This window comes from Micrasema longulum, unplaced genomic scaffold (genome assembly GCF_059751315.1).
Source record: "Micrasema longulum isolate JH-2025_06_02 unplaced genomic scaffold, ASM5975131v1 h1tg001453l, whole genome shotgun sequence".
NCBI classification, from domain to species: Eukaryota; Metazoa; Arthropoda; class Insecta; order Trichoptera; family Brachycentridae; genus Micrasema; species Micrasema longulum.
Window position 1 is genome coordinate 184,455 of NW_028278639.1, and position 22,899 is coordinate 207,353.

General features: G+C 34.6%; 2 protein-coding genes and 1 long non-coding RNA gene across 8 annotated transcripts in view; 1 reads left to right on the top strand and 2 right to left on the bottom strand.

Annotated features, from left to right (window-relative positions):
• Positions 1-2,778, bottom strand: part of Rbcn-3B (WD repeat-containing protein Rbcn-3B) — a 97,013-nt gene extending 94,235 nt beyond the window's left edge. For all 5 annotated transcript variants that reach the window (XM_088235820.1, XM_088235822.1, XM_088235821.1 and 2 more), the window contains exons 1-2: positions 2,648-2,778; positions 969-1,202 (exon numbers count right to left, since the gene is read on the bottom strand). In XM_088235820.1, coding sequence (XP_088091946.1) covers positions 969-1,202 — 234 coding nt within the window. In that variant the 5' untranslated portion in view covers positions 2,648-2,778. The remainder of the gene's footprint in view (positions 1-968; positions 1,203-2,647) is intronic.
• Positions 2,779-5,179: 2,401 nt separating this feature from the next.
• Lasp (LIM and SH3 domain protein Lasp) overlaps positions 5,180-22,899 on the top strand; it is a 51,469-nt gene continuing 33,749 nt past the window's right edge. For both annotated transcript variants that reach the window (XM_088235826.1, XM_088235827.1), the window contains exon 1: positions 5,180-5,404. In XM_088235826.1, coding sequence (XP_088091952.1) covers positions 5,336-5,404 — 69 coding nt within the window. In that variant the 5' untranslated portion in view covers positions 5,180-5,335. The remainder of the gene's footprint in view (positions 5,405-22,899) is intronic.
• LOC148275340 (uncharacterized) lies at positions 6,624-9,279 on the bottom strand. The gene is made up of 2 exons (XR_015824052.1): positions 9,107-9,279; positions 6,624-8,578 (listed from the first exon to the last, which is right to left on the bottom strand). It is a non-coding gene; the product is annotated as an uncharacterized LOC148275340 (long non-coding RNA).

Genomic DNA, 22,899 nt, shown 5'->3' on the forward strand with positions numbered 1-22,899 from the left:
TGACGGACTTATGCAGTCCATTCTGACAATGGTAAATACAATTTCTTATAATAAATACAGGTACTAATCAAATAAAATACAAGAAAATAAAATTAAAGTTAGGACAAAAAAAATAATAATTACTACCTCAAGACAAGACCCGGTCTATCTTAGTGATTTTTTAAATCTATGAAGACTTACACCAAAAAAGTCCAGATCTTGTCTCGAGTTCAATACATAGTTTGCGCTGTGTTGATCAAGGAACAGCACATTATTATTTCGCAACCGGCAGATTGGAACATCGAATGCCACTTGTTCCAGTAACGATGGTACATCAATTAAGCCATTCAGTAAATTAAACATAAATATGGAGTCAATGTTACTTCTACGTTTTTGTAGAAATGAAATAAATTCATTTCTCTTGGTCTCGGGCGATGGTTTGTGGGCATACCTAAACAAGACCATTAACCCGGTTCCTGGAGGACCGAGTCACCTACTCAGTTCTCACTGGGGTCATCCTCATTCAGCGTATCCACGTCGCGGGGGTGGGCACCATTCACTTCAGTAGACCGAAGTGCTTAGGTGGCTAAGTTTCGGTAAGGATCTAGTATTGCAGGGTTTAACGCGATCCCTCGCCCGAGGCTACGGGTGAAGAACTCAATAGCTGTGATGGTGGAGATGAAGTGTATCAGTACGGCGGAACAGGCGGGAGGGGCACAAATCTTCTCAGGTCACCCGGACATACGAATTGCTGTTGGAAGACAGCGGCGTCGGTCCAGTAAATAAGCCTAGTTAGCAAGAAGGGTTACTATCTCGGTGTCAGGCGGCAACCGGCCATAAAACAGAAACCAAACAACAAATCTTCCAGTTCGACGTGTAGACTGAGGACCAGGATGGCTAATCTCGAGTAAATGGAACACACAGCCAGGAGGAAGAAAATATATACAGAAAATAAATAAATGCTGCGTGGTATTTTCTAAGTGACTTACCTGTATTATGGACGCGCGCGAGAGACACAGCACGGGGGCCGTGTGGCCGATCAGGAGGCAGCGCGGGGTCATCTTCAGGGTGTCGGGGTCCACCTGCCAGATGCAGATCTGGCCGTCGTAGCATCCCGTGACGAGGGTGCGCTGGTCGCGCGACAGGAACACGGACGAAACGCAGTGGGTGGGCGCGTTCTTCCCCCAGAGAACCACCGGAACGACTAGGTTTGTGCCCGGCATCTGGAAACACAATATTTTTAACAATGTAGAGTGTCCAATGAAAGGGTACTTAATGTAATGAAAAAAGACCGAGAACTGTTAACCAAACTGTCAAGACGAAAGGCTGCATATTCCATGGAGAAAAATACGCCCTTCTTCAGATCATAGTGGAAGGGAAAACAGAGGGTAGACAGGGTATGGGGAGTAAAGGAGCATCATGGGTCAGGAATCTTCGGCTGTGGCTTGGAATACCAGATGCAGCAAGGGTCATCGGAATGGCCCAGGATCGAGAGGAGTTTCAAGTGATAGCCGAGTTCAAAACCTCCAATAGGAGCGGCACAAAAAGAAGAATTGCACTACAATCAAACTTGCTAAATAACATTTGTTTGCAGTAGGCGTTCATCTTCCTTAAATGTTCTCCATCTCTGTTGTAATATGTTAAAGTATTTAAAATACGAAAGAGAAATAAGTCAATTTTTATTCGGCATTAAATGCGGAGTAAAGTTTGGCAGTTACCATGAACCAACCGGGAGAACTGACAGAGAAGAACCTCTGACGTCACACGTGGAGTTATTTCAGAAATACAAAACTTTAAAAAATCATAGCGCTGACAATACGATATATAAAAAAATTGGCTTAGTTTAATAGTTTATTAACAAATAAAAAATATAAAAAAGACACAGAACTTCCCCATGCATTTATATGCAGGTGACTATTTTTATTTTTATATTAAATAGCTACGTTCTTAATTACGGGAAACATTCTCTGGTTAGTTAAAATTTTATTCAAAATTTAAAAAAAGAAGGCATAAACAATTGTCAATGTTGACTTTCCAAAATCTGACATTTACAACTGACAAGTTTAATTAGTATGTTGGAGTTTATCTTAAATCAATAATGTGAATTAGATTTGTTGTTGATTTCCAGGAATTTATTAACAAAATATTTGACTGCTCGATTGTACTGAAAATGCATATTATTTAAATAAAATAGTTTATCAATATTACAGCGAACTCTATTTAGCGGGGATAATTGAAGAGAATACTCATCGAAAATTTCGATCTATTAATAATATTTGCATTCGGCTACATAACAGACAAATTATCTGTGAATCTATTAACACTAATTGAAATACTGTGTAAACTGTCTTAAATCAATTAATTCAAAAAGTCACATGAGATGGCGTAAACAAAACAATTTGTATGTGTGAAATCAATGAAAAAACGCTTTTATGTAAAATGAAAAAACTGCTATTATCATTTCAGAACGCAATACGAATTATGTATGGCGCTGCCATGTACAGATACGTGGTTAAAATTAATTCTATAACAATTCATTAGGCCATTGTAAAAGATTCGCTCCAGACATTGGGTGTGATAGTTGAATTTGTAAATGATTTTACAACCTTGTTGAAATGATGTAAGCACGTGAAACTAGGATTTAAATCACAATAAAAGGTCCACTTACCTTAAGTTCGGTATACCTTTAGCTGTTAGCGATTTATTCGACGATAAAAGAGGATTTAAATTCCATTTTATTGTGGCAAAAATTCACGAAAACGTCAATGGTCACTTGACAGATCGTCAGGAATTGATTTTTGTGCAACTAGCTTCATGTTGGTACATTGTGCCTTAGTATTGCTCCAAAACGCATCAAATGCTTTTTTATTTTATTTTTTTATTATAAAAAATAAAATCAGTACTATAATTATTATAGTTTACGAATTATGCAAATTCCAATATTTTATAAAAATGTACGAAAGATGCACAAATGTTGAGATCCGTATATTATGTAAGCATTATCGATAAAATCAAGAAAGGAGCTCTGCTGTGCTGGTTTGGACATGTAAAGCGATTGGCCAGCGAAAGGACGCCTAAAAAGTCACCTACGATGTGAATGTCGATGGATGCGGAAAAAAAGGAAGACCAAGAAAGACATGGCATGACCAAATTCAACAAATATTTATTTATTCATATTTTTCTCTTACAAACTATAATTAATAATAAAAATAATGTGTCCTCACTGGGGTTACCCGTGCCGAGAACACTTAAAAGATGGACATGTTCAAAGTCGGAATAATCGGCGCGCGCGCATGCTAAGATTAATGAATGTGGAGGAAGCGAGATCTGTATGCAAAGACAGAGTGATGTGGCATTTTATCTTCTTTGCCTGCCCTTACGGGGAAACAGCGTCATGGTTTATTTGTTTGTAAATAAAAAAACATTTTTAAACCCTATAAAGATCCCGATTTGAACAGTATTGATTCAAAGTATTTCGAATTTTAGTATCGTAATACGATTCCGTATATATTATGTTTGGCCATATGAGCGCTTTAAAAACATACGTTTACCGTCTCAATGTTAATTAATGTATTAATTTTATTAATTGACTTATTCTTTTTTGCACCATAACAAGCCAAAAGGCCCAATCACAGTGGTGAATTACAGCGCAAAACACCCAAGCTTGAGAAAAATCAAATTTAAAGTTTGTGTTTTCACTGAAAGTCGAACCCGGAACCTTACGTGTGTAAGTCAAGTGTCTTAACCACTACATCACGAAGGCTATAATCAGTATCTTCTCCCTGGCTACACCCCAACTTACTGTTGAGTTCAACTCTCATCGTCCTCAAAGGGTAGGTAAATCGGCCGTACCTATGCATCTGGTTATTTCTTAGCATCAGCCCCGGATTCACAATTTGATCGGGCGCTCTGCGTCCAACGTGCCCATACCATCTCAATTGCCCCTTTTCTATATCTTATTGTTGATATCTATGACACCTAGGTGCCCAAGCTTCCACGGATGAGGGAGATTTTTATTTTGTCACGTGTTCTACCAAAACATGATAATGTCGGCCAAAAGCAAAATACCCATATTTACAAATTACAATGAGCATAATATTAAAAACACTAAAACCAGAACCCTTTTGATTGTACTTATTTAACAAGGAAATGGGATTTCTATAATAAAATATTAAAGGTAGATTAAACTTGTTGTCTTAAAGATAGCAATAAAATATATCATATTTACAATATTTTGAATTTGTCCAAATTTTTGTATACGAGTACTGGATTTAATTCCCCGGGGAGCTTTTAACATTAACATGATACAACAGAGATGAAGAATATTTTAGAGAAGGTGATATAGAAGTCCAGGAATCTACAGGGCTTAACTTCACAAACATAAACAGATTAAAGAATTGAAAGAATATAGATGTTCAAATATGGGCAGAATGGTGAATGTTACACAGTGTGTAAAATGGCCACTTAAACCAGCCAATGACAGGTCATAAGTCCTGTAGGCCTAGGCTTCTATATTACCTTCCTAAAGTGTTCTTCATCTCTGTTGTAATATGTTAATAATAAATACAATCTTATAAAAATGATCAATTTTGACAATTTCAAAGAATAAATCCCAGGGAACCCTAATCACAATTTGATTCGCCATCAATTTTTTTTTAAAAATAAGGAAAAACATATTTTTTTTTGAAAAACAAAACATATAATAGCATACAACAAATAAATCAATGCATTTTTAAAAGTTTACTTTTGAGTAGTCATTTAAAGGGCTCATGATATGTAAATATCTTATTTAAGTGGCCAATTTACACAATGTACAGCATTCGCCGTTTTTTAAAAAATATTTGAGCATCCCTAGGTTCATAAAATTCTTCCAATAAATTGTCAAGTAGAAAAGTTCAAATATATAATTGCTCATGTAAATAATATACCTACGAACAAAATAGGAAACGGACCAATATAAAAGTAAAATAAGTTAGAAATTGTACACGATGAAACTGTTTAAAAATAAAAGGGGCATTCAACAGAAGTGCGTGGATTTTAATTCCATATTCAGGGTACTAAAATAAAAAAATAAAGGATGTCAAATAAAAAAAAACGGATTGATATTTTTTTTTATTTTTAAATGTAGTTCATTTTTGAGTTTTGCATCGAAATGCTGCGCGGTTTGTGAGTATGTGAACATCAAACCCGTCCGCCATTTGTCATTTTTTGTCATGCGCAGTTTGAGAACGGTCGCGATCTTTCGAACCGCGGAAATGTGTTTAGTGTGAGTGCCAAAGTCTGTCTGATAAAATTAAGTGCAGTTAATGTTTACTAAGTCATATTCAAAGGTGTTTTGATACAGTTTGTCGTGAAAATGAATAAAACATGCGCCAGGTGTGAGAAAACTGTGTACCCGATCGAGGAGCTGAAATGTTTGGACAAGGTAATCACTTTTATAATCTTTCTCGACAGATTTTCATTAAGATGTGTCGATTTCGTCGTGTTTTGTGCATTTTTGAACATGATATTTAATCTTACAACTATTACGCGTACTTTAAAGCAGAGTTGGACACATAAAATGCCGTAAAACATTTGTTTAGTAACTTGTAAAAGTTTTTTATGCCCATCCCTTTCGAAACTTTTAAGAGGGTATCTCGACGTCGAAAGGTCTTAAAAGTCAGCGGTTTTAATTTTAAATGTTTTTAAATGATTTAAGCGGAAATATTGCGGTTATGTTTCACAGAATTGTGTAAAATGCGTGTTGTTTCCACGTAATTTGGTGATTTATCTAATTAAAATGAGCCAGACATGATGTCATTGCAAAACTACCGAACAATAGGCGACCGAGTGATCTGTTCATCTGTTGCAATGTTTTTTTATGGAGTTGAATATGATTCTTGAATATAAATCATTGCGAATTATTTAACAGCACGTATCTACGCCAAAATATATTGTACAAAATTGTTTTTATAAGTGTAATAAAGTTTTCACTTTAAGTTTCGACGCCATAATGCGCATTCATTCATTTGTTTAATTGGCGATCTTCAATTGTTTATAACATGTAAAATTACTTCCAATATAATATAAATATATATTTGTATATTAGTATTCATCATCATCATAATTTCTCCTTTCGCTCTCATTGAAGCCTAGGGCACCGCATTGGAACATCAAATGCAGTGTATCAACAGTGATAAAATAAATTGTTGTAATAAAAAGTTTGAAGCGCTTTTTACTACATAGAAATTTTAAAGTCAAGTCAAAATTCATAGGATCACTTTGTAAACCACCCTTGAGAAAATGGCGCTATATAAGTTATTTTTATGACATCGTTTTTGCAATATTTTACTTTCGCAATATAAAAAACAATCTATAGCATTTAAATTTGTTGCAAAAGAGAGGGAAAACATTTTTGAGAAGGGAATATGGAAGTCTAGGCATTCACAGGGCTTATGACCTGTCATTTATTTATTCATTAAAACTTACACTAGTTCACATATTTATGAAGTTATTAAGTCTTTTCAGGCTGTGCCCGTGTTAAGCCATAATAATTGACAGTAAAAAATACATAGTAAAATTAATCAAATTATAATCACATGTCATTCAGTAGATTAGAATACCAGAAACTTAAAAGGCTCTATGTGCCATGGACAAAAAAGGAAAGCAGACGGGAAATTAAAAATACACATAATAATTCAAAGAAAACATTATTTTATTTTTATGCCAAATCAACAAAAGAGCATATTTTAATGTAGTTTAGTAAAAAATATATAAAAAAGACATATTAAACTAAGTATAAAATCAAAAAAACAAATAATTTAAAAGAAAGTCTCATGTACCGTTGTTAGTTTCTTTTAAAAGGGCCAAAGTGCCCTGCTCTCTAAAGCAATAAAGGTGTTAGTGCCTTAGTGAGAATAAAGAAATAGGTACATCCACTGTTTCATCTATCTATAATAGTGATGTGACGACGATGAAAATTCCCATGGTATTTATAATTCAGTATAATTACTATTTAGCACCCAACATCGTGTATATCTAAAATTCTATTATAAAACTGTTTATGTTCTTCCGTGTGCAAGTAAGGTATTAGATTTTTGAGATCTTTTTTCTTATCTTCTGTTATTTTGCTCTTGCAATTCAGCATGGGTAAGAAATAATTATCTAAATCCGATAACTTTTTGTTCTTCTTCAATAATCTTACAATTTTCCAGGGCTCCATAGAGTTGTGGGTCTCTTTCATTTTGACAACGAAAGGATTATCACTTACGAATTTCAAGCGATGAGCCTTCGATATCTGCATTGTGGTAGTATTCAAAAATGTTTCGGCAGCCAATTTAAAATCCATGAAATCATGTGATGTCATTGAAATAACATTAAAAGGCTGCTTGTCACGAGTATTTTTCATCATATCAACAAGATCTGCAGGAACAATGGAATGTGTTACTCGTTTCCTTTTTTCGATTAAAGCAAAGTCCCTGTCGCAGCTAAGGAATGAATGCCCGCTCATTAAAAATTTATGCTCTATCGATGTAAAAACTTTTTTATACACAAGATATGCCCATAAAAATATCATCATTTTATTTTTATTTTGTCCACTACAATTGTCACTCCACATGATGAGATTCTCCTTTCTTATAAAATTATTAGAAAACATTTTGTAAATGCAGGATGCTATCGCATTTCCCCCTCTTCCTGTAATAGCTTCATGCCACATAAGCATATACCCATCACCGGTATTTTCGATATGCACACCCAAATTGAAATTTGATAATTGTCGCGAATAGTACATGGGCCCATGAGTTAAAGTTGGTGTCAGCAAAACTTGTTGCAAGTCCATGGCGGCAGTGCATATATTACTACTCGGCATCTGTGATTTTTTTATATCAAGTGACATCTGTTTTGTTGCTTTTTCTGCTTTTCGATGGTGTAATTCAAGTTGATTCTTCAGTATTGTTTTATTAGATGGATCGGCATTTATTTTAGCAACATAGAGGTCGCACGTTGCACATGTATCAGTTCGTTTCTGGCCAAATTTTAAATTCGGAAACTCCTTTCCAAAAATTTTAGAGTAGAACTTATATGTGACTTTTGACTCCGGAAAAGATATCTTAAATGCTTTAAACAAACGATGTATATTTAAATCTGGACTTAAGTATTCTTTCTCTGATCTCGCTCGACCATAATGACTTACAAGTCTGGGAAACATATTTACATGTTGTTTAATTTCATCCTCATCTTCGTCTGAATATTTTCGTTTTTTCTTATTGATGTTTCCTCTTGATTCCAAGTAGGTTGTATGTCCTTGTTTCTTTTTATCGAGTAGTACTTGAATCTTTTTTGGAGAAAGGGAAAAAATGTTCATGAACGTTGCTTTGCACACACCGACAACATTTCCCTTGCCATCTGGAAGCATATAATATGCGGTGCATTGTCGCCTACTTAGAGCAGGAGATTCATAGGTTCCATGCCTTCTTCTTTTAATTTCTGTCAAATGGATTAATCCCATCAGAAAAGAAGATTGCTTTTCATTGTTTTTTAACGCATAGAATTCCGTGAACAATGACATCTTTTGTTCGAAAGGTATTTCTTTGCAGTTATAGCTGCATTTGCAGATACACTAAAATAAAAAATGAAGTGAATGAAAGCAACATAGATAATATAGGTACGCAACCGTGGGCGTATCTTAGGGACTTAGGGTCAATATCTATCACTCAGTAGAAACTAAACTAGAGGAACTAAATGTGGTGGAGTGTAATAATGATATAGTAATTTCTCCCGGTTGCAATCATTAGGGCGTAACTTATTTTCTGATATGCCGTTAACATAGTTATTTACACATTAATAATAATATTTACGAAAATATCCATGAAAATATAATTATTAAGGTTTAATTATCTTTAAACGAATTTATAATAAAAAATATATTTTTAAATTCTTTTTTTTGCTCTCCTAAAAACAAGTAAAAATAAAGTTTCACCCAAATACCTCTGACCGGGAGATTTAAAAAATTGAATTCAATACAAATACTCCATTTAAACTATGTCATGGTTGGCAGAAAATTACAGGTTGGCACATCCCTAGCGCATGATGAGTGACATTTTATCTAGTAGAGACAACCGGTGAAGATTTAAAACAATGTACAAACCTCTTGATTTGGGGGTCGTTTTGCAGGAATCAACTTTCTATTGGATGTAAAATATTCTTGTCCAGAATCTTTTAGCTTCTTTCGGGCCACTTGGGCACTTTTTTCCCCCTTTTTACGTCTTTTAACGCCACCACTATTCACAGAGACCGGTTCATTGTCAACCATTTTGATACAAATAGCATATGACTGGCGATGGCACTTAACACCTTTTAAAGGAAAACAGATGTTGGTACTTACAACCAACGCCATCTTTAGAATTTTTTATAAAATATTATTTGTACTACAATGGCATTTATACCCTTCTGTAGGACATTGGCCTTGGCACATACTATCCATTTCTTAAATAAAATCATTTTCGTTATTTATGGCACTTACACCCTTTTAAGTTTCTGGTATTCATTAATAATCCAGAAAAACAAGGTATAAATAATACAATTCTAAAAAAGACAATGTAAAAAATAATCAGATATAAATATTAAAATATAAATTATACAAATTTAGATTCATACATAATCAAACATATAATTAAGAATAGTTCCGAAACCGCATACGCACATCAAACAGAAGGCGACTCAACTACTCATAAATTAGTAGGTTTACGTTTTGAACCATTAGTTTCTTTGTAGACGTCGCTCAGTACGCAACTCTTATCTTAACTCGTATCGACAGTTATCACCGGAGTTTGCTGCGTCCGTTCTCTTATTACCACATTCCTCACAAAGTCAAAGCACCGCACACCCAAGATTCTTCTGAGACCCCTATTCTCAAAACTCAGAATTTAGCTATTTTCATACAGAAAACTTAATTTTACTTTGTAGATAAAATTGACGATAACTTTTAACTTTTCATCAGAATACGAACCCTGGTCTTTCATAAATAATATTACATTTATATTTATTCTTACAATATATTATTTCTCGTCCACCCGGCCAGAAATCGAACCCGGGACCTCGAGCATAGTAGGCGAACGCGCGAACCGCTGCACTACGAGGCGGACTTATCTACGCTCAATTTCATTTTTCACCATTTTAGCCATTGAGTCAAAAACACGCGTCCGGGGGTTCTGGTTCTGTTTCACACACATTACTGTATTCCTTATCCGCCCGGACACGAACGAAATTGATCAATATATTATTTTGAATTTATTCAGAGATAACGATTATAATCTTATCAAATAAAAACGTATTTTAAAATGAAGTGATAAAATGCTTTTCGTCGTGATAGGCATCTGAAATAATAATTATAAATTATGTAATAAAATAGAAATATCTTTTCCGCTTCTAAATCAGAAGCCCATTACTGCTGCTGTTACTTACCGGTGACACTCCCCAGTAGCTCAATCACAAATAACTATCGACGTGCTAATAAGCGACGCGACAACAATTTCTAACCGTGGTTGTTTATCGTACTCGCGATCACAATGAAACATCCGTGAACACCTAATATTGAATGTCAAAATATTTACGTTTCGCGACGTATAATCCTGCTGCGCAATCACATATTTGACTTTCAAATATGAAAAATATTCCAAAACGACTATTTTTATTTATTCAACAATGTTTGAGTATGTCCAAATGCTTGTGGCTGGATTAACTACCCGGTAAACGAAGAAGTATACAAATTGGTAAATTGTTTTTAGGCGTTGCCTAGTAGGTAATTTGGTTCAGCCGGATAAATCTCACCCGCGTAATAAAGGTTTCAGCTCATTTACTTCACAAAAGTCAACATATGGAAGAGTTGAGGAAATGCGGATGTTCAAACATGGGCAGAATAGTGAATATTACAGTGTGTAATGTGGCCACTTAAACCAACTAATGACAGGTCATAAGCCCTGTAAATGCCTAGACTTCCATATTCCCTTCTCAATAATATTTTCTTCCTCTGTTACAATAAATTTAAATATTTATTTATTCATGCTATTCATTGTATTTAGCCGGCTGTTGGCGAGCCAAATGTCAAGAAAAGCAGTCGCCATAGTAATTGTAATAAAATTTTCACTTTTTTGTATTAGATACTCCTTACTATTTTGCTAATGCAATATATTGTATTATTTTTTATAGTAAACGCCGATTTTTCGCCAGTGAACTGTATTTATTTACGAGGAAAACAAAAACCAAACCGACACGATCGTTGACTTAGAGATTACACACGCGTTAACTTATGACCGCTATAACTTAAGCATGTTCATTATTGTTTATTGTGATCGCTCAATTTTTAGCATGTTTTTAAGCACGTCGATGGTTATTTTTGATTGAGCTACAGTATGCATTGACTGGTATTATTTCGTCAATTGCCACCCTAAAGCCATCCGCATTTGTGGGCACCGCATCAGGGGTGCTATTCTGAACCACTTTCGTGGCACAAGAAAACGGTTTTCTCGTATATTTTGTATGAAAATACACGAGATAATACGGCCACCAGAGCGTTTGGAATACCAACCCTGATTTATTTATTAACGGACATTGTCCATGGATACAATTTAAAGGGTTTAAATATTACAATAAAAGAATAGTTTAAAACATTAAAAAAAAGAAAAGAAGCATTGACAAACATAAGGGACATAGAGACAAGATCTGGACTATTTATTTAGTGCTCGTTTAAATCGTTGTAAACTTAAACCAAAAACGTCCAGATGATCTTGTCTCGAGTTAACAATACGACAAAGACGGGTCATTGGAGAATTAAGGCCATAGTTTGTTCTATGCTGATCGATGAACAGTACTTCATTGTTTCTCAAACTACGAGTCGGAATATTGAATTTTACTTGTCCCAGTAATGATGGAACATAGATTATACCATTTAGTATGCCGAACATATATATGGAGTCAATATTAGTTCTACGTTTTTTTAAACTAGAAAAATTGAACACTGACATGAGCATAAGAATAATTACCTCTCTCTAGTCCAAGCATCCACGCTACTTTTCGAAGCGAGCGACGTTGGACTGATTTAATGTGATTTATGCGATTCACATAGAATGGAGACCAGACTACTATTCTAGAAGGCATATTCTAGAAGAGGGCGAACAGTTGAGCAATAAAGAGTTTTGATTGTACGGACATTAGTAAAATTAGAGGATATTCTGTAAATGAAGCCAAGTAATTTCAGTGATTTATTTGCTGTATTATCTATATGCTCGTTGTATGTCAGTTTATAGTCCAAAACAACTCCTACTCTCTGATGGACTTAACTACATCAATTTTGGAGTTTTCTATCAGGTACTCGAAGGAAATCGGTTGTTTTGTTCTATCTGATGAGGTCATCTTGCACCCCCCGCAATCGCAGCTTGTGTCATCTCCCCGATTCTGTCGATTATCATTTTTGCAAATTTTCACCCCTACCCGGAGTCTGTTCAAAGCCCAGAGTTATAATTCACTATGTAAGCCCCTTAGCTCTAGTGCGTTCCAAATTTGACGACCTGACTACCTACGGCCTGTTGTAGTGCTGTAAACACTTTCACTTCATTGGTTTAAAAGTTACCTTGGCGGAAGAACTCAATCTGTTTCTATTGACAGTAAACTCTGCAACCCAAAACATAAAGTTTGGTGTACCACAGGGAAGCGTTTTGGGACCACTATTGTTTCTACTGTATATTAAAAACCTTTTCACACTAAAACTAGATAGAAAAACTACATGTTTTGCAGATGGTACTGTTGCCATATTTAAATGAAAAACCTGGAATGTATCATTATCCAAAAGTCTTTATTTTTAATTTTTACATAGGATTTATTGAATCTCTTATTAACGTCAGAACAATTAGCAAATTAAACCTAACAAACGAATAACTTTAAATCAACAACACAATTTAAATCAACACTGGTTCACCTTCGGAGAAAGTCAAATTGTTTAAATATTTAGGTATTATTATTGATAGCAGACTTGACTGGGCTGATCATATTGACTATGTCTTTAAGAACATAAGAAAATTGGGTTACGTCTTCAAGGAATTACGAAACGCTGTTGATTGCAGGACATTGCAATTTATTAATTTTTACTTTTGTTGTACAGTCCACGTTAACATTTGGAATATTGAGCTGGGGAGGAGCTACCAAAACCAGAATAGAATCTTGGACGGTGGTACAAAAATATCTTTTGAAATGAAAATAATAATGTTTAAGAAATACAAAAATAAAAATAATTGTATTTGTATATAAATTATACTATTTTACTCAACGGGAAATACGAATAAAGAGAAAAGGAGGAGAGATTAAGGAAGAGAAAGGAGATGTTTCTTCATACGTGATTTAAACAGAGATTCTGTAGTAACATCTTTGATAGTGGATGTGAGATGATTCCACAGTGGAGCCGCATGGACTTAGAGAACAAAGAGGAATGGCGGATGGTTATTAAGAGAGTGCCTTACGAATTAGAACGAAGAGGTAAACCATGAACTGATAAGCGTTGACGGAGGTATATAGGAGCGTTAGGACTATGAAGTACATTGAACAGAAACGAGAGGGAGTGATAGTCTCTCCGCTGTCTAATTTCGAGTCATTTCAGTTGCCTACGATAATCAGAAATGTGATCATATTTCCTAAGACCAAAAATATACTATGGCGTAAGTATAGCCTGTGAGCTCGCCAATACATGACAGATGACATTAACATAACCATAGAAAAACATAGCAGTTGAGCTCTCAGAAGTAAAGCAACTTGAATGCAGCAATGCTTGAACTACATGTCAATAATATTCTAATAAAAAATAATATTATTTGGCCATACGGAACTTTAAAGCACACCTTGGTTTAATTACTAATAGTATTTTATCGGTTAGGTAGGTGTATTTTTAAAAAAATGTTGCGTACCTGAAAAAAGCACAAATAATTATGTTTTTGTAAATGATGTCAGCGACACTCAGAGAGTGGCTTTGTGACGTTTTGACATTTTTTATAAGAAATTCATGGCGTAGCCGAAATACTGTTATAAAAACGAGGATGTTTTGTTGATTGACGTTAGCAGGCGCTACCCAGGGGCGACTTTGTGACGTGAGAAATTATTTTTAAAAAAGAGATTCATGGCGTAGCCGATATATTGTAATTAAAATGAGGATGTTTTTGTTGATTGACGTTAGCAGGCGCTACCCAGGGGCGACTTTGTGACGTGAGAAATTATTTTAAAAAAAGAGATTCATGGCGTAGCCGAAATATTGTAATTAAAACGAGGATGTTTTTGTTGATTGACGTTAGCAGGCGCTACCCAGGGGCGACTTCATGACGTGATGAAATTGTTAATTTAAATATTTTTTTTCATTTTACATAGCGTAGCCGAGATAAGAAATTGCGTGGTGTTTCGAAATTTAACCGTGTAGGTAGCCGCCTAGTTACAATATTATTTTTGTATTTGTATAATTCCTGTTTTATAATTTTTATGTATTTATCGCTATAAGAATTAAACTAAATATAGTTTTTACTTTTAATCGCTATCCGTTTTTTAAATTATGTTTGTAACACTCAATAATATTTATTTTTCAAGTATTCAAGTTTATTTTTGCATTTTAATTAATATTGTTAATATAAAGCGTATTTTTATTTTTCGAATTTACTAGACTGTTTTTATTACAAAAAATAAAAATGCATATTTCTCTATGTATTCTTCTGTTATAAACAATCTATTAAAATAATACACATCGAATTTCCATTGTCTGTTGATTTGATTTGCAATCTTCTTTTGTTTTCGATGGTTAAAACTCTAGGAAATTCAAAGACAATAAAAATTTTACTGTCATATATTGGCGAGCTCACACGCATGGATAACCTATATAGCGCCATTTTTGTAATATAATACCTCAAGGGCGCTTTACATAGTGATTCTATTGTTAAATAAATATAATCGAAGCTTTTAAATTTGTAATTTAATTAAAACAATTTATTTTGTTTTAGGTTCTAAGTTTAAGTGGGTTTTAAGTTACCTACCTTATGCATGTATTCTGAAGTAGTTATATTTTCTGAAGTTTATCCGATGTTTCACGGAAAAATAAAAATACTATCTTAATTTTTTGCTTATTTAAAAAATATATTTAAAAAGAGAAAACACCCTATTATGCAGATAGAACGTATATTCGGGAACATTACTACATTACTCAGAAACGTAAATTTTAGATATGTCATTTTTATCGCTCAGATGCGATGTTATAATCTTATCATATAATAATCAACCAATGCAATTACGTAAGACGAGCACATAATTTACTCGAATTAATTAAAAAGCAACTTGTTTATTATCTATTTTTTCCACGCTCACGTTTGGCGGAATTTTCACCTATGTAACGAACGCGGTGTGTGAAAAATTGTAACCATTTTTTTTTTTACAAAATTTTGTTTTCGTTTTTTTTTTTATTTATTAAGAAAAACAACAGCAATACAAAAAAAATGTATACACAACATCATAAAATCATTTTAAATTATCGCTCTAGTACAGTAATTCCCAAAGTGGTCTATATCGACTCCTTGGGGTCCATTACGACTTGCAAGGGGTCTATGGCAGTGTAAATAAAATTGGGATCCACGAGAGTGGATCCCATTTAGGCAGTCGTCACCAAACTTTTGTGGTAATTGTCGTAATACACCTCAAACAGATAGTAACGTGGGCCTGCCACACACTCGACGAGTGGCATGGGAAGTAGCGAGGAAAGGAGGCAGAGACGTAGTGAGGCAACATGACTCGTCATGCCGCACGTCATGCTCCTCGAGCGCGAGTCAAAGGACCGGCAATATGAGCGTGAGTAGCTGGCCACATGATCGTGCGGTCGCAGTACGCATCGAGCTCTCACACAAGACGCACGCGTCATTTTTGAATGATGGTCAAAATATCTTTGTCTTCAAAGGTGTAAAAAATTATAATAATCTTCCTAATGAACTAAAAACTATTAATAATGATATATCAATATATACATTTAAAGTATATCTAAAGAATTTTTTGAACGCGTGTAAAAAATACATTAAATTTGCATAAGTATGAATGCATTATTGTTTTATGTTTTTTATGCAGGCTGTAAATGTGAGTTAGAAGTTAATGAATAGAAAGCAGATAGCTGCTAAACTGCCGATATGTACAGAAAAATAGATCCATATTATCCGCAGAAGCCGTATTCAGCAAGCGAATTGCCATATTAATGGGTGAATTCCGACTTGTATTTTTACGGCTTTTGGGCGTGTAAAACAGTGCATGAAATCTCGCTCTAGTATAATTATTGGGAATATGAAAATTCGTGTCATTTTAATTAATCAATGTAAAACTATGTTTTTTTTATTCTTATTATAATTTCTTTTTTTTGCATTTTTACAATAAGTATACATTAGTAACAAAAACGATAAAAAACTACTACATTAACACAAAAAATCCCACAAAGGCACGGCCTGTTTGTGGGTATACATTTTTTTTAATTGAAATTTTTTAATAAAGGCTACTGGAAAAATACAATAGATATCAATAAGTTAAAAAATAAGTGCTAATTAAAATCACATTTTTTTTGTCACTAAAAATAAGAAAATTATAGTAAAAGTATATTCTATTCATAAAAAAAAACTATTTAAATCTGTTTTTTCTATCCATAATTTCAGCAATAATTTTAATCGAAATATATTCAAATAATAAATATCTATCATACTGTCCATATGAAATGCATTGAACAGTTTGGAGCTATTAAAAATGAGTGTCTTTGCCCGAGTCTGGATTTACAATAATGGATTTCAAGTAAACTATTCATATTCAATCTTTGACTAGATCTATATACATTTTTAGGAAATAAATGTTGGCACATAAAAACATATTTTAGACATTGCTGGCAATAGATTTGTCGTAGCTTCAAAGGTTCAGCTTTCTGAAATAATTGGTTGCAGGGAAAAGTTGAATTTTTGTGAAATATAATTTTAATAATTAGGTTTCGTACGGTTGCTAAAGGCTTAGTAAGATTATTATAGGCTCCTTCCCATCCAATTATTCATGAACATAACTATAGTCCTTAAAATGTAACATGATTAGAATGACAGTAAAGTTGTCAGAAAAAGTGACGATATAACTTTGTAGTAACGTCAAAGGAGTTATTTATATTGACACACAAAAAACCATTCTTATCTGGCGTGTTAATTTATTTTTTAAATAAAATAATAAATAAATATATAAAATCAGCTTTAAAACTAAAATAAACCTAATTATTAATGACGTTTTAACAAGGTTACATCAAGGGACAAACTGATCAATGTAAATTGATCGAATAAAAAAAATATTCATTTGATGTTGTCCATGAAAAAAGTATAAATGTCTCATTTTTTGGTGAATAATTGTGTTAAACACACTATAATAGGCTTGTTTTTGCGTTTTTTATATCAGTTTTCGGAAACAGAGTTTCATGATTGCATGAAATAACTGATAAAATCGATTTGATCAGTGATCACTAATTTCCCATCACTAATGAAATTAGTTTGACAGCTGTCATTCTAATCAAGCTATATTTTAAGGTCTATAGTCAAACGTTAAAAAAAATACGTCAAATATCTATATTACTTCCCGCATAACGTTGATCATATGAAAATGTGAGTAGCTCTGCGTCAGATTCAAAAACAAATTGATTTAAGTTGATGAATTTATAAAAATAAAAGTACATATTTAGAAAGCATTGTCTACGAGACAAAAAGGTTTGGGGGACCTTTGCTCTTATGTAATACTCTTTTTTATTTATTGGGGATGTCAACAGTAATACATATAACAAAATTTTAACAAATAAAAGATACAGATAATAAAACCAATGACATATCCACAGAAATACATTAAATACTCGTACAATACATACTAGTGTGTTTGTATGAGTGTAAGTGTGTGAGAGGGTGGGTGAGTGGGTGCTATAATGGAATGAGGGTGGACATGTGTGTAAATATTGCACAGGTGTCAAGTGTCGAAAATATAAATATATACAAAATATTAAGAATTAGAAATAAAATAAAATAAGATAAAATAAGACTTTATTATTAAAACTAAGTATAAGACAAAAAAGTATGTTTTAAGACGAGCATTTAAATGTTATTTTTTTACAATCAAATAGATCAATAAAAGGAAAGTTTAAATTATATTTACGAGCAAAACGTATAAGTGGAGAGTTCTGGACATAGTTCGTGCGAACAGCTGGTACATAAAATAGAGAGCTCGACGTGTGACGGGTGCGGTAGCCGGGGACATTCAATGATAACTCCGACATAAGAGCCGGACTATCAAGGCGTCCACTGAGTATGTCACGAAGCACCCCCGTGTCTGATAGTAGACGGCGATCTTCTAAAGTAGGCGAGTGGTGCTTTTTGCAGGAAGACATATAATTGAGATCGGTATACCTGCATCTCCAGTTAAGATGTCTAAGAAATGTCCATTGAATTTTCTCGAACCTTTCTTTACGACATTTTTATTTTGGAGGCCGTGAATCTCGGCGCTCCCTGTAGCGTGTTTGTATAGCATATGGCCGTACAGAGTGCGGAGTGCCGGTGCGGGGCACAATGTAATAGGTACTGGCAATATGTCAGTGTGCCGTAATGCCTGTCTCGTAGACTGCAGACGTATGAGCAGTGAAAGTGAAATACCTTGTTTATGCAAAGCGCTGGGTGCTGGCTGGCGCTAGAACCACGCGCAACTGCGGCCAGTCGCTTTCTGCTATCGCTGGAAATAAACACACTCGATGTAGTGACGATCTTCGAATGTCGCTTATATCTGAGCCCCGATTGCCATGGACAGTTTAGGCTGTAGTCCGGAAAAACGCACGAAAAATTAGGAATTCATACGATTTTACACGATGTTTTTTAAAAAATTGCGCAATAATTCATTTAAAAAAACATTAGTTGATAAATCCACCTGGTCCACGAAGAAGTATAGAAATTGAAAAAATATTTTTTTCAGGCGTTGCCTAGTATGTAGGTGAAATAATTCAATTAGAAGAATCCCACCCGCATAAATAAAGGTTTCAGCTCTTTAACTTCACAAACATCAACAGATGAAAGAATTTAAGGAATATAGATGTTCAAATATGGGCAGAATGGTAAATGTTACACAGTGTGTAAAGTGGCTACTTAAACCAGCCAATGACAGGTCATAAGCCCTGTAGATAGATGCCTAGACTTATATATTACCTTCTCTTAAATGTTCTTCATCTCTGTTGTAATATGTTAATGTTAACAGCTCTCCAGGGAGTTGAATCCAGTCCTTGTCTACGAAAATTTGGACAAACTCAAAATATTGTTGAAGATAACTCTGTTAACTTCCATTGTAATCGGGGCCCTGGTGGCTACGCGTCGACGACAAATTGATGACGAGCCACAAAAATCAAGCATTCTGTGAAATCTCGAGTCGAGTACGCCCCGTAGGCACCTTTAGCTCACATTCGGCCGACTGTTTTTGTTGGAAATTCCCGAGTTGTGCCGTATGGCATCTCATTACCATTCAAATACGCGATCGCAAGACGATTAGTCATACGCTTCACTTCCAGTCCGGGACTGTGAAACGCCGCAGCGAAAAGTCACCTATTGAACGAGTATTTCACGCCGAACGCGCTAATTAGCCCCGTTGTGTAGCGGTTCACCCGTTCGCCTACCATTTTTAAGGTCCTGGGTTTGATTCCTGGCGTAGCGGACGTAAAATACGGATTTTAAAGGTTGTTTAAACTGCAATATTTGAGGGTATAAAGCAAACTTAGAATCTCCACCAAAAACGGAAAATTATTTATTGATGCCAAAATAAACTATATATAAAAAAACTTACCTTCCGAAATAATAGCGTAATTCAAAACCGTCTCAAAATCGATTCGTTCGTTCACTCACAAAATTTCCCACACCAAAGACAGCATTTATTTGTATACAATTTAAAATAATTTATAATTGAAATCAGGCGAGAGTGTAAATCTGAGTCAAGTATAATTGATAAGATTTAGAAAGGGTCTCCAAGATGGTTTGGTCATATAGAACGAATAAACGACGAAAGAATGGTAAAAACAAGTATATATGGCGACAATGAACGGTGACGGGAGACGGGGACGACCGAGGAAGACGTGACATGATCAGATAAACCAAAATCTTAAGTCGGGTCATGTCAAAGGCAGGCAGAACCGAAGGGCATGTATGACAAGATGTATGAATGTATGCCAGGATAGACGTGTGTGGCGGTCCATTCTCTCTGCCTATCCCTGCGGGGAAATGGCGTGATGGTAGTAGTAGTAGTAATATAAAGGCGGGCATATTGCCTTAAGGCAATTTCTTCCTACCTACCCAAACCGTTCAGTTTGAGAAAATTACAAGTAGATGGACATATTCTAGGTGTTGATGTAGAATCTAAAAATGTTATACAAAAAATTAAAACTAAAATTAACTAAAAATTTATATAATACCATGAAGAGAGGATAGGAAAGGGAATGGGAAGGAAAGAAGAAGGAGAAAGGAATAATTTAAACATTTAGATAGTGACATTTCAATCTTGATTGAAATGTAAATAAAGAAGGGGGCGTCTCTAACATAAGTGGGTAGATTATTCCACAATCGAGCAGCTACCACTGTGGAAGAGGAGGCAAAAAAATAGAGCGATTAACGAATCAGTAAGCTCAATCACAAATAACTATCGACGTGCTTAAAAACAAGCTAAGCATTTGAGCGATCACAATGAACAATAATGAAGATGCCTTATTTATCGCAGTCATAAGTCAACGCGGGTGTAATCTCTTAATCAACCCTCGTGTCGGTTTGTTTTTTTTCCTCGTAAATAAATGCAGTTCATTGGCGAAAAATCGGCGTTTACTACAAAAAATAATACAATATATTGCATTTGCAAAATAGTACGGGGTATCTTATACGCAAAGGTGAAAATTAAATTACAAACAATTACTATGGCGACTGCTTTTCTTGACATTTGGCTTGCCAATCGCTGCCGCCAGCTACAAAAAATAGCATGATAAATAACAAATAAATAAAGAAAAATAGCAGTTTTGGAATTATTTCCATATTTACACAGGAGAAACGTAAATATTTTGACATTTAAGGGGGTTCTGTGGTTTGATGGTCGGATTTTTAAGCATTTTTTGTGAGAACCAATGAAGAGATAGAACTTTGGAGTTTTTCTCGTTTATATATAAGTATTTTATAAGTATACATATAAATTTTTAGCTAAAAATATTCATTAAAACCAAAGTTATAGCGCCCTGAAGACACCTCCCTCGAAAAAATGGACGCTCACTCCCTCCACAAAATCAACTGATTGGCTTATTTAAAATAAAAAAATTGGCAGTGTTTTAATCTGTAATCTTATATCCACGGAATGGACTATTATGAAAATTGAATTTTTGACAGACTTTGGAACGAAAAAATTCGAATTTCATGTATTTTTTGTCAACTTTAAAAAAAAAAAAAAAATAGAAACATTTTAAATTTTGGAGTGATAATAGATCATTCCGTGCGTCTATATATGTTGAGTCGACCCTATAAATTTAAAGTGAATCGGCCAAGCCGTTCTCAAGATATGACAGAGGAAAGATTGAAAAACATAGTTTTGAGAAAAACGCGTTTGAAGTCTTAAGTACAGTTACAACTCACACCAGCGCCAGCGCTCCGTAGCTAGTTATAGCTGCCTCTTCTAACTGCTGGATCTTTATAAAGGCTTCGAATTTCAAAAATTCACTTTAGCAACATATTCTAGATATATTAAGGAAAAAAATTATGTATAAAAAAAAACTATTTTTTAAACCCGTCAAACCAGAGAACCCCCTTAATATTAGGTGTCCACGGATGTTCCATTGTGATCGCGAATACAATAAACAACCATAGTGAGGAATTGTTATCACGTCGCTTATTAGCGCGTCGATAGTTATTTGTGATTGAGCTACAGAGATCCAATTGAAACATTCGGATACATTTTAAGAACGCAAATATTTCTCTCACAAGAGGCCCCTCCCCCCCTCTGTCTATACGTATATGTATGCATATTATAATGCATGTAATTCGCTTCTCTGTCTCGTGGAGTTCTGAGTTTAGTATGGCACAGAACACAGAAAGGCATTCGACATTGAGTTTGCGAACTGCGCCTTCGGCCTCCCACGGCGTCCTCATGCGCGATGTGAGACGCGATGACACAACTCTTCTTAGAGAGGACAATAATGTAAACACTTTTATGCCTGTATTATATGAATCAGATTATAAAAAAACACTTTAAAGATAATTTAGTCAAAGAAAAGTTTTAAACGTTTTTTATTGGACCAAAATAACGTTAAAAATATAACAAAATCAGGCCAGGGTAGCGATTACAATGGGAAGCCATGGACGTCATACCTTCGCCATGACGGTATAGTTGAAGATAAATTCTCCCGAGCGATTACGAAGATACACTATCGACCCCCCCACCGTCAAGTTTTGTGTAGGTACATCGATATGTAACAAGGGGAAGCGTACGTCACATATTTGCGCACTTAGTGACATTTATTTATTTATTATTAGGGTGTTCTTTAAACCCTGTCACATCCGAAACCACGATGATCAGTATGAGCAAGAAGACATATTGGCACATTTAAATATTTTTTTAGAACGAATTTTTTTTTTTTTTAAAAGTCAAAAAAGCAAATGGTTCCTTACTTCTGCAGGGGTGAAACGAGGAGGGGGAAGGGGGAGTCTGACACTGCGCCGCGCTCCCCTCACTTCTCCCCTGCAGAAGTAAGCAACCATTTGTTTTTTTAAATATGCTAATATGTCTTCTTGCCCATACTGATCATCGTGGTTTCGGATGTGACAGGATTTAAAGAACACCCTGTATACCGATGAAGATAGTCGTTCATATATATATATA